Below are 12,090 nucleotides of genomic sequence, written 5' to 3' on the forward strand. Positions count from 1 at the left end.
TTCTGCTGGGCGTGTCCTTGCAGACACAAACCTGGGGTGTCCAGGCTCAGGGGAGGAGCCTATCCCATCCTCTGTTCTTGTCCATGCCCACTGGTCTTGGAGAAGGGGAAGTCTGGCTGGGTGGAGTGGTGGCAGGCGCCTAACGTGTGAGTAAAGTCTGAGCGTTGACAGAGGTGCAGGTGCCCTGGCCCTGCTTAGGTGGCTAATGGAGGGGCGGACCCACGCACCACACCTGCCCTCCTTCACCCCGCAGCCAGCTACTTGATGACTCAGGGCCCTCCTGGGGCCCCACCTGAGCCCAGTGACAGACAGCAAGTTGGGGGGAGCAAGTGGGAGGTGTGAGCAGTGGTTCGCAGGCAAGCAGGGGGGTCCCTGTGGTCAGAGGAAGGCTGCCCTTGTCCCCTAAGTTGCCATCGCCTCAGCCCTTTGGGGACACCTCGTAGGTGGAACTGTGTGGTCCTTGTCTGTGGCTTTGTCTGCCTGAGTCCTCGAAGCCCCTCTTCTCCACGCTCTGCTTGGAGTACAGAGGGCACGTGTGGCACCGTGGCTGCTGGCTGCACTGTGGTGTTGGCTTCAGCCTTGCCCACGGGGCTGCAGAGGCAGCCGACTCTGCCTGGGTCTCAGGCGCCAGGGTGTCCTGAGCTGCCTGTGTGCTGCTCCATGTTCACACTTTGGAGGTTTCCCACAATAGGTGTTGGAGGTGAACCCAGAGGGCAGCCCCTGAGCCCTGAGAGGGTAGAGGAGTGAGCCATGTCATGTGGCCTGGAAGAAATGGCTCGCTCAGGCCAGGGCTCTGCCAGCCTTCCTCATCCCTGACCCCACCTGGCCCTGTCTGGTTCCTTGGGCCATTCAGAGAGCTCGGGAGAGGGCAAAGGATGGTCCCCAGGTGCCGAGGAGTAGGACTTCATTTCTCGGCCATAGGAGCTGTCCAGCATTGCTAGCTCCTCTTTGTTTACTGGAGGCAGGGCCAGTGTGGAGAGGTTTGGCAGATGTGGGGAGCAGAGCTGCACACGGGGAGTGCTGGGCATTCATGGAGCGGCCCCTCCAGGTAAAGGCCTCACACATACCGTCTTTCTGGCCCCCGACAACTCTGCTCAGAGCAGCTTCTTATGGGGAAACTGAGGCTAAGGTCCAGGGATAGGGATGCTGGACTGGGAGGCATCTCCTTCTCTCTCCACCCCGCTGCCCTTCCAAGCCCCAGTTGGGAGGGCCAGGACTGAGAACAGAGGCAGGCTGGGGGAGAGAAGTAGGTGCTGGAGCCGATGTGCACGGATGGCCAGTTGTGGGAGGAAGGCCCTGGTCCTCTTAGCTCTCAAAGAAGAGAGGAGAGCAGGCAGGCCTCCATGCAGGCAGAGAATCTGCCAGGTAAATCCAAAAGTTAGGGGAGACTCAGGTTAGACAGGCAGTCCAGAGCGAATAAACCATCAAGTCCTCATCTTGCTGGCCCTGGGAGGGGGCTGTGGGGAGAGGGCCGGCTGTGCAGTGGTCCCCAGGGTCAGTCTCCCTGGGCTGCTGCAGTGAGAGTCTAAGGATGGGGGCCTGCTACTCTGAGTTGAACGAGAGTCAGGGCAAGTCTGGAGGACAGAAAATTGAGGTGGTGGCTGAGGGCAGGGATTGGTGAGCTTGGGACCAGGGCTGGAAAGAGGCCATTTCTTATTGAGTCAGCTGAGAAGGTATGTCCCAGCTGGGAGCGTCTGGTCAGCCAGGCTGGTCTCAGCTACGCTGATAGAGACAGGCCTGGGTCCTTAGGATCCCCCAACATGACTGGATTTGCAGAGAATGGACATGCAGGGCCCCAGAGGCACTACGCTGTCAGCTGTCCCCTTGCCTGCTCCCCCTGGTTCTGCCCAAACTCTCCTCCATCCAGCTAGGTCACCTGGAACCTGAGGCTTCCATCACGGGGTGGCAGCATCAGCATGGGGATGGGGGCGGGGAGGAAGAAAGGACAATAGAAGCAGGCCTGGGATACGGCCTTCCCAGGTCTTCAGTCATTTTGCAGGTAGATGGTGGGCTCACTGGCAGAGCTTGGTGGGAGCCTGGGGAAAGGTTGACAGCCAACACTCTCACCACCAAGCTTAGTCTAAGAGTTTCCCAGGTGTCAGGCATTCACAAAATGCCTTCAATACTTTTTGTATTATCTGTTTAAACTTTTATTTAACATATTTAGTCCTAGTCATTTATTTAGTACATTTTGGTGCATCAAAGCTCACCTTTCATTTCAACAAAGATATATTATGAAGGAATGGGCTTCCCTGGTGGCTCAGATGGTAAGGGATCTACCTGCAATGCAGGAGACCTGGGCTTGATCCCTGGTCAGGAAGATGCCCTGGAGAAGGGCATGGCTGCCCACTCCAGTACTCTTGCCTGGAGAATTACATGGATAGAGGAGCCTGGCGGGCTATGGTCCCTAGGGTTGTAAAGAGTCAGACATGACTGAAGCGACTTAGCCTGCATGCATATTATGAAGGAAAGTCTGTATTACTGCCAAAAAATGAAAATCAGAGTCACTTATCAAGGAGATGCTACAAATAAATACTTAATGTCTAGCTAGATACTGTTGCTTCCTAAAAGTTCTGGGTCTAAGGCTGGCTTTGGTTTTGTTAAACAGCGTGCTTGTCAAGAGGGGAAGGATATTGAAGAGGGCTTAGGGTCTGAGGTTTTCTCCTTGACTGAGCAAAAGTTTGGAAAATGGAGAAAGGAAATCTTTTTTTTTTTTCCAGCAAATGATTTACTATTATTCAACACAGCCTCCATGCATTACCTAAAAGCATTTCAGGGAACACTGGTTGTTTATGAAAGCCTTTTTAGCTGCAGCGCAGAGGTCATTGTCTCTTCTAGAGGTCATTGTTGATGACGCTAGCCTCTCCTTACCTTTAGCTTTTCTTTAGGCTCTTAGCGTCTCCTACCTGGAGCTGGTTATCTTCCCTTCATTCAATTTGTTGGGATCCTACTTGGGCCAGACCTGGTGCTAGGCACAGGATCAAGTTCAAGATAAGCAGCAGAGGCATAGAGGAGTTTATATTATCCATGTGGGGTGGGGATGGGGGGAGCACAGAGATACATTGTGGAAACTGTAATGGAGCAAAGTGCAAACCGGAGAGAGAGAACCCAGGAAGGCTTCACAGAGGAGAGGGCACACAGATGGGTCACCAAAGACGAGCAGGAGTTTTCTGGGTGGAAAAGACAGGGAGGAACACCTCAGCTGGAGGGATCTGCAAGCTGAGCATTCTCCAAAGCATGCAGGGTGTGTGGGAACATTGTATAGTTTAGTTAGGAGTCCTGGGGAAGCAGGAGAGATGGGGTGAGAATGAAAGATCAGGACGAGCCTTGAAAACCAGGAAGGTGAACACTATCTTGGGGGTGAAGGGAGGTCAGTGATGGTCAGACAGGGGTTGGAAAGTCCACTCTGCTTCTTGTGTGGAGAAGGAGTCAGAAGGTTTGAGAAGAGCCAGGAGTTGGTGGCAAAGGTCCAGGTGGGGTCGGAGTGGATAGGGACTTGGGGGCGCTGAATGAGAAGAGGCAGTCTATCATTTTTAGGCCTGTGTCTCTTAATAGGAGATGGGCTGACTATTAATATCATCATTTTATAGAAGAGGGAATGGAGACACAGAGTAGTCAAGTAACTTTCCTGAGTCACACAGCTAGTGAGCGCAGAGCTGGGGTTGAGCTCAGATAGTCTGGTCCCAGAGCCTGCCGCCTTCTCTCCTACTCTCTTCTGTCTGGCCTTGCTGACCAGAATATGCTCTGACTTTCTGCCAGGGGCAGGGCCTTGTACATTCCAGGAGGGCAGGATAAGTCCCACATCTCAGTATCCTTCCCAGGGCTCAGTACAGGCTAGACACCCATACTGGTCAATTTCCTATCCATTGCTGGCCCTGCTAAAGGACTAGGACACTCAAGCCACTTGCCTTCTTGCTCGAAGGTCAGGTTGTATTAGCACTGCTTAGTTAATTTAGTCCGTTCTCCCACGTCCTTTGTGTGAGCTCTGCTCACCACTTCCAAGTGCTGGGGGGCACACTGCCTGTCACTGTCTCAGTGTTTCCGCCATGCCACTCATCTCTTCCATCAGACTGGAGACCTTGAGAGCAAGGACTGGGCTCCCCATCAACTTGGGGCTCCTTGAAGCCTGGGACTTTCTAGCCACACAGGTAGCTCCCCCATCCTCTATGATAACTCCTTGGTACCCCGGCACCAGCTCACCCACAGTGGGCACCAAGTGGAAGCAGGGAGAGGTGCAGACTGTGATGATCATCAATAGCGGAGGTGACTGTTCTGGGGATTTCTATCACAGAGGGACTAAGTCTCAGAACTGCTGTTAGGCAGGGGAGATCAAACTCTTGGATCTAGGTCACCCCCTTGGCAGCAGAACTGATTTATGGTGCCCTGGACATCCTAACGTCATCAAATTACCCCACACAATGGAGAGAGGCTGGGCTGCCTTCAGGCAGTCACCAAAGGACGCTGAGCCTGGGGTGGCTTGGGGCAGCCCGGCCACCTCCCGAATCCCGGACCTCCTTTAGAGTCTGTCTGGGGGCGACTGGGGCGGACAGCGGGCACACCCAGGCGTGCCACCATCCACTGGAGGTATAAGTAGGCAGCCTCTGTGACAGCTCTGCATCCTGGCTCCAGAGCCCATAGCACTGCTACGACTGCTTTCATCCTTGGGCAGCGCCATGAGTTGCAGACAGTTCTCTTCGTCCAGCAGGAGCCACAGGAGTGGCGGAGGCGGTGGGGGTTGTGGGGGCAGCTTCGAAAGCTCAAGCCGCTTCAGCTCTTTGGGAGCTGGAGGAGGAGGGAGCCGATTCAGCTCTACCAGCAGCTATGTCATGGGGAGCTCCGGGGCCTGTGGGAGGGGAGGCAGTGGTAGCCTCAGCTCCAGTTATGGCAGAGGGTCTGGGGGCGGTTTTAGCGTTGGGAGTTTTACTGGAGGCCTTGGGGGTTGCATTGGTGGTGCTGTTGGAGGCTCTGTGGGGCTTTGGGGCTTTGGGGGTGGCATTGGCAGTGCTGTTGGAGGCTTTGGGGGTGCTGTTGGAGGCGGAGACGCTGGCATCCTGCCTGCTGATGAGAAGACCACCATGCAGGATCTTAACAGCCGGCTGGCCTCCTACTTGGATAAGGTGCAGAAACTAGAGAAGGAAAATACTGACCTGGAGACTAAGATCCGGGACTGGTATGACAGGCAGGGGCCCAAGAATGTCAAGAAGGATTACTCTTGCTATTATGACACCATCGAAGATCTGAAGAACCAGGTAGGCCAGGGAAACTCAAAACTCTGTCTGTCTGTCTCTCACACCTATATGTACACTCATTCACTCACATGTTTTATTTCCCTTGCGAAGGCAAGATGCTGGACTCTAACTTAGATGATAGCCAGAGAATCCATCTTTTGCAAATTTTAACTTCAAAAAGAATTTTTTAATTGAGATACAGCTGATTTACAATGTTGTGTTAATTACTGCTCTATGGCAAAGGGATTCAGTTATATATACATATATACATTCCTTTTTAAAATATTCTTTTCCTTCATGGTTTATCATAGGCTATTGAATATAGTTTGTGCTACCCAGTAAGACCTTTTTGTTTATCCTTTCTATATATAAAAGCTTACATCTGCTAACCCCAGCCTCCCACTCCATCCCTCCCTCATCCCCCTCCCCCCTTGGCAACCACTGGGTCTGTCTTCTATGTCTGTGATCCTGTTTCTGTTTCATAGTATTGTATTTTAGACTCCATGGAAACTTGAACTTTTATCAGAAACAGTTCTTGGCCTGGCTCATGTGGGGCAAGCAGAGGTAGCATGGAGGGAGCATAGCAACGGGGCAACTTGTTCCTGGATCTGCCGCCAATTCACTGTGTGACCTTGGGAAGCCTGATGCCCTCTCTAGGCCTATTCTCCTATCCATTTAATAAAGACAGTGGGAAGACTAGCTCTCAGGCACCTGTTGGTTTAAAATTTCTGTAATATTGGGGAAAACAAAAGAGATGAATGCTGCTATCCAACACAGGCGGGCGTATGGCGCATGAGAGAGGGCCATCTGTGCCTGTCTCTTCTCTCAGCCTCTGAGAGTTCAGAGCTTTCTAGTAAAGAAAACTAGACATCTTTTCTCCCCCTTCTTACTTTTTCTGGGCTCTTCTAGGGACCTGTCTTGATTTTTCCAGTTTGCTTGGACCCAGATATGCATTCTAGCTGGTCAAAGCATGGAGAGGTTTTAGAACCTAGGGGTAGACATCATCTATCTATCCATTGATCCATCTATCCACCCATCCATTCATCCAGCCAGCCACATGTCTGTCTATCCACTCAACTTAGAGGTTGAGTACTCTCAGTGTTGCTCTGGGCAAGCATAGTAATGTCTCAGGCGTGGTCTCTGCCCTTGAGGAGCTCATAATCTAGCTAATTTGCTGTTCCCACCTGTTTCCCTTGCCTTCACACCTTCTGATGAACAGCCTCTGGATATCTTGTTTATTCTATCCCAAACCTCTTCCTCAGTCATCCTTCAGAGATCACTTCAATTGCCACCTCCTCCCTGAAGCCTTTCTTAATCTCCTGTAACCATAAATCAGCTGTCTTTTCCTTGAACTCTTCTAGGATATTCTGGTCTTGGCAGTCAACCAAGCTCCTTGAGGAGCTGTATCTCATTGATCTCTAACTTACACAGTGTCCTTTGTAGTAGATATTAAAATATTTGTTAAATGAATGAATGAAGGCTACACTGAACATCCTTGCTGAAGTCTGTGAGGGGTCTGCGCCACATACCGGCTTTGGAAGCCCCTCCTGCCTCTTGAGCATCTTCCTGGATGAGCTCCTCATCTCCTGTGGCTTTGCCTAGGCTTTTGCCTCCCAGAAGAGGGTCATAGCAGGGGTGCCTAGGTTCTGTGCCATCTCCTCTTTTTTAGATTGTGCAGATCACGGTGGAAAACAACAAGATTTTAGTGGACATTGACAACAGTCGCATGACCATGGATGACTTCAGGGTGAAGTGAGTCCTACTTGTCCTCCTTCTCCTGTCGTCCATCCTTCCTCCAGCCCCTAGTGCTCTGGAGGTCCCTGTGGGGGCTGGTGACCTCTGGCTCATGCCCTGTCCCTGACTGGTCTGCAGGTTTGAGATGGAGCAGAGCCTGCGACAAGCAGTGGAGGCTGACATCAATGGTCTGCGAAAGGTGCTGGATGATCTAACCATGCAGAAGTCTGACCTGGAGATGCAGTGTGAATCTCTGCAGGAGGAGCTGGTGGCCCTCAAGAAGAATCATGAGGAAGTAGGGTCTTGGCTACTTGTGGCTTGTTGGGGAGAGGGAGGAATAGAAGTTCGGGGATAATCGGGGATGGATAGGAGCTTTGGGCCATTGCATGGAAGACACCCGCTCCGTTACTCTCGAGGAGGACATGCATGCCCAACCTATGGTGGTGGTTAGGCTTTGACTTCTCAACTGTGTCCCATCCCATTGTTTGCACCCCAGGAGGAGCAGGAGAGGGCTAAAAGGTGATGGAGAGGATCCCATCCCGCCCTGGCCTCATATCCCCTTCTTCCCGGTAGGAGATGAGCCAGTTGTGTGGGCAGAGCACCGGGGATGTCAATGTGGAGATGAATGCTACCCCTGGCGTGGATCTCACTAAGATCCTCAATGAAATGCGCGAGGACTATGAGAAGCTCAGTGCTAAGAACCGAAGCGACATTGAGCAGCAATACGAGACTCAGGTGAGCAGAGCGGGACACTGATTCAACCTTCTCTCCCTCCGTCTACATGTCCTTTCCACCCACCCCTCCATCTCTGAGTCTACTTGCGCTTCTCAGTCATCCTCCTTCCCATGCATTTACTGCCCACAAGTGTAATCATCAAGTAATTTCCCAGTGCCAGGTTTCATGTGAAGTGCTGATGTCACAGAGATGAGCCACAGAGGATCACTGCCCTGGAGAAGTTCAGAGTTTATTACATGTGTGCACAAAGGGAGAGCATGAAGAGCTTACATAAGGCTGTGTGTTTCAGGCTCTAGTGGAGGTACCCAGTGTGCCCCTAGCACTACACTGAGCTCCCGATGACTCCCTTCCTCCTGGGTCTCCAGTACCTAGTGTAGAGGGTGACACATGAGGACATGATTTGTAGTGTGTATATGTGTATGCATGTGTTTGGGTGGCATTTTGAAATGAAGTTAAAAATTGATTTAAGGGCAAAGTGTGAAGAGTCTTAAAGCCTGCTGAGACATACTGACAGAGAAACTGAGAAACAGAGAATTGAGAGAAACTGACAACGTGGCTGGCTGGAGGGACCCAGAACTCAAGATGACTTGTTTTTGGCTTTGGCTCAGTCTTGGTCCTGGAGGTGAAGGTGCTGACCAGTGGGGAAGAACCTTCCCCATTCGGTGAGCTGCTGAATGAGCTTTTGTGTTTCAGATGAGACAGATTGAGCAAGAAGTGATGACCTGTAGCCAGGAGGTGGAGTCCAGCAACAAGGAGGTGACCAAGCTTCGGCACACCGTCCAAGAGTTGGAGATCGAGCTGCAGTCTCAGTTCAGCATGGTTGGTAGCCAGGCTCTGGATCCTCTGCCTGGGTGGGGCACAGGAAGCTGCATATGATCCCCAGGGACAGGAAGGGGAGTCCAGCTATGAGGTAGCATCCTTCTCAGTGGCTTCTCTGCCCCTAGAAATCAGCCCTGGAAAAGTCCTTGGAAGACACGGAGAACCGCTACTCTGGCCAATTGCAGCAGATCAAGGGTCAGATCAGTATCCTGGAGGGCCAGCTCACTGACATTCGGGCAGAGATTGAGTGCCAGAATCAGGAATACAGGCTTCTACTCAGCACCAAGATGCGGCTGGAGCAGGAAATCAAGACCTACTGCAGCCTCCTTGAGGGTGGCCAGGAGGATTTGTATGTATCCTGGGCTTTTGTGGCACTCCTAGGAAGTTCTAAACCCCTGATGCTACTTCTGTTCTTCTGGATACAGCAGTTGGGAAAGTTCCTGTACACAAGAGTCTGATGGGCTGAGGATTTCTTCATCCCAAGGGGGGAACCTCAGGGCCTTTGGGCTTTGAGAAAGGAGGATGGTAACAATGAGAGAAGGGACCGCTCCCTGCTCTAGGGAGAGGAAGTCCCTCCCTTCCCAGCTGTGCTGCCAGCCCAGCCTCTGTCCTCTGCCTTGCTGGAGGAAGACTTAGGAAGACTCAATTTAGGTCTTCTCTCCAGGTTCATCCTTGTGTATATATATATATATATATGGGGTCACCTGTTTTATCTCTGTGCTTTCTTTGCTTCTCAGTGAATCTCATGGAGGTGGACAGACAGGCTTTGGAAACAGCAAAAGAAGTGGAGGTGGAAGCAGTTATGGAAGAGGATCCAGGGGAGGAAGTGGAGGCAGTTGTGGAGGAGGAAGTGGGGGCAGCTCTGGTGGAGGAAGTAGCTCTGGAGGAGGAAGTGGTGGCAGCTGTGAAGAAGGAAGTGGAAGGACATCCCAGTCCCAGTCCTACTCCTCAAAATCCAGTGGCTGTGACACACAAGGTAGGGACAGCTCTAAGGTTGTGGGGTGGGGGAGGCATAGGTGTCAGCTGTCAAGGTACCACCCTTTTTAAATATCTTTGAGCCTCTCTAGGGAATACATATTCTAAACAGAGTGAGGCTTTAGGGAGATCTCCAGTGAGTGCCATAGACTTGCCCTTGTTTCTGATCTGATCATTATTTTGGACAGAGTCTTAAGTGAGGCTGGGATCACATCTACATGAGACTTGAGTCTCAATAGCCTAGGAGATGAGTTGGAGGTGGAGTATTATTTTGTCTATTTCTCTCCACACCCTATGTGGAGGGTATTGTTATTATCCCCATTTTAGAGATAAGGAAAATGAGGTTCCTTATCTCTTGCTCAAGGTCAAACAACTCATAAATGAGAGATCAGCTCTGTGGGGCTCCACAGCCAGTACTTTTCATCATCATGAGGATGGGGACACCTGGGTCAGCAACAGTTCAGGCAGAAAAGAGTCTCAAGTGTTGTAGTCAGTGGCTGGGTTGTACAAGCCAGTTATATGATGACACTGTCCAAAGGAGCATGTATCAAAGATAATAGTCTAAGTGCAAGAAAGAGTCAAACAGATGAAGTGGTCTCTAGGTCAGAGAGATTCCCCTTGTACATGTTGAATCTTGTAAAACAAAAATCTAGTATGAAATTGTAGCAAAAGGCTGGGTAACATGACTGGCAATGCTCAGCTCAGAGGTACCTGGGAGCCGCCCTTCTCTGGAGGGTGGTTTTGTGTGTTGGGTGGCACTGCAGGGCCATGGATGTGCATCTACGGGCAGAGGCTGGGGCCATCTTCCCCTCAACATGCAAGAGATCTACTAACAAAAACTGCTGGACGGAGGACGGGGCTGCCTCCTGAGCCACCATCCTCAGAAATGGGAGAGCACCCGCCAGCTGTTACAGCAGAGCTTTGGGAACCGGATGGGGGCCACTAGGACTGGAGGATCCCTCCATGTCAGGATTCTCCAGCTCTTTGAGCTCCAGTCTCTTTGCTCCCCATTTGCCTGTTTTCCTCCAAGTCCCAGTCTCTCTGTCTCTTGTTTTAAGTCCTCTCTTCTCACTCTCACCACTCTTCTGTCTCTCCACAGGCCACCGAACACGATACTAGAGCCCCTGCAAACTTTCCTGGCCCCACTCCCGCTGGACATCCCCCAGATGGGCAGACTCTGGATAAAGCCTGCTCATTGCATTGTAACACTGGGAACAGCTGGAAACAAGCCCCAAGACCCATTTGGGATGGGGCTCACTGGGCATGTGTGCCTCTGGCTGTCCATTGGCTCCCTCCTCTGGGAGGGTTGGGGAGACCTCTCTCTCTCTGTCTGGTTTGGGGATGACCCCATTCCCTGCCTTATCTCAATTTCCCAATAAAGCTTTCCTGTTGCAAATAAAACCTGGACTTTGACTCATTTGTTCCTTGGGATTGATAAGGGGCAGAAAGGAGGTGAAGGGAGAATCAAAGGAATCCACCTGTAGAGTATTGGTTAGCTTTTCTATCAGCTACCTTCTACTTGCAACAAAGCAATCCGTAATTTGGTGGCTTAAAATCACGATCATTTACTCAGCCCGTGCTTTCACAGTTGACAGTTTGGACTGGGGAATTCTGTTTTCCTTTAAGCATCTGGGGTCAGCCCCAAGTCAGCTAGGCAGCTCTGCCTCTGGGGCTTGGCTGCATGCTGGTTGGGAGTGAAAGGGTCACATGACTCTCTTCTTCCAGCCAGTTGGCTCAAGCAAGTGTTCCAAGGGAATGCACAGAGATACACGTGCAAGGCCTCTTGAGGCTTAGGCTCTGAGTGGTCACTTAGGCTGTTGGCCAAAGCAAGTCACAGATTCAAAAGCAGGGGAAATAGACTCCTCTTGATGAGAGAAGCTGGAAAATCACATGGCAAGAGTATGGGTAGAGGGAGGGCAATAGTGGGCCAGTTTTTAAAAATGTTTATTAATTAATTTTTTTGGCCACACCGGGTCTTAATGGTGGCATGCAGGATTTTCAATCTTCATTGTGGCATGCAGGATCTTTAGTTGCAGCATGTGGGGTCTAGCTCTCTGACCAGGGATCGAAACTGCTTTGGGAACACAGAATCTTACCCACTGGACTACCAAGGAAGTCCCTGGGGCAAGTTTTTGCAAACCATCTGCCACAGTCTCTCAGCAGATCATAAGTTAGTTACAGAGGGAAACAAGACAAAAATGAGGTGGGTTTTGCTTCAGAAGATTTCACAGATGGTGAAACATAAAGGCACAGATCAAGTGCTCTAAGGCAAGGTGAGGACTATTCCATAAGACAGCAGCTGGCAATGTTCTCCAAGGGTTCTGACTAGGGACAGACAGACCCCTCAGCCTGTGTTTCGGATGCTATAGCTGTGTATCAAACCTCCCTGAAGCTTAGAGCCTTAAAAGAACAATGTTGATTTGGGACTTGGTGGGAACAGCATACTTCTGCTTTGCTAGGTATTATCCTGGCTCACAGGTTTGGGCTAGAAGCATCTGAAGTCTTGCTCACTCATGTTTGGCCCCTGAGCTGAAAAGACTCAAACCTGGGGGCTGGCCCTGCAGAGGCTCCTTGACATCTCTGTATGGAGACTCCTAGT

General features: G+C 51.2%; 1 protein-coding gene across 1 annotated transcript; it reads left to right on the forward strand.

Moving 5' to 3' along the window:
• Window positions 1–4,529: 4,529 nt before the first annotated feature.
• On the forward strand, window positions 4,530–10,892 carry KRT9 (keratin 9). The gene is made up of 8 exons (XM_086360962.1): window positions 4,530–5,249; window positions 6,898–6,980; window positions 7,101–7,257; window positions 7,536–7,697; window positions 8,391–8,516; window positions 8,642–8,865; window positions 9,254–9,492; window positions 10,591–10,892. Exons 1-8 carry the CDS (start codon window positions 4,674–4,676, stop codon window positions 10,608–10,610), a joined length of 1,587 nt encoding a protein of 528 aa, XP_086217088.1. The 5' UTR covers window positions 4,530–4,673; the 3' UTR covers window positions 10,611–10,892.
• Window positions 10,893–12,090: the final 1,198 nt, after the last annotated feature.

Source organism: Bos grunniens, chromosome 19 (assembly GCF_055505025.1).
Source record: "Bos grunniens cultivar Pamir isolate PY7600 chromosome 19, Bosgru_T2T1.0, whole genome shotgun sequence".
NCBI classification, from domain to species: Eukaryota; Metazoa; Chordata; class Mammalia; order Artiodactyla; family Bovidae; genus Bos; species Bos grunniens.

Excerpts from the sequence above, each read along its gene's own strand:
- KRT9 (XM_086360962.1), top strand. The coding sequence starts at position 4,674 with ATGAGTTGCAGACAGTTCTCTTCGTCCAGCAGGAGCCACAGGAGTGGC. Across the intron at positions 6,981-7,100 it reads ATGGATGACTTCAGGGTGAA|GTTTGAGATGGAGCAGAGCC; the intron begins GTGAGTCCTACT and ends ACTGGTCTGCAG. Across the intron at positions 8,866-9,253 it reads GAGGGTGGCCAGGAGGATTT|TGAATCTCATGGAGGTGGAC; the intron begins GTATGTATCCTG and ends TTTGCTTCTCAG.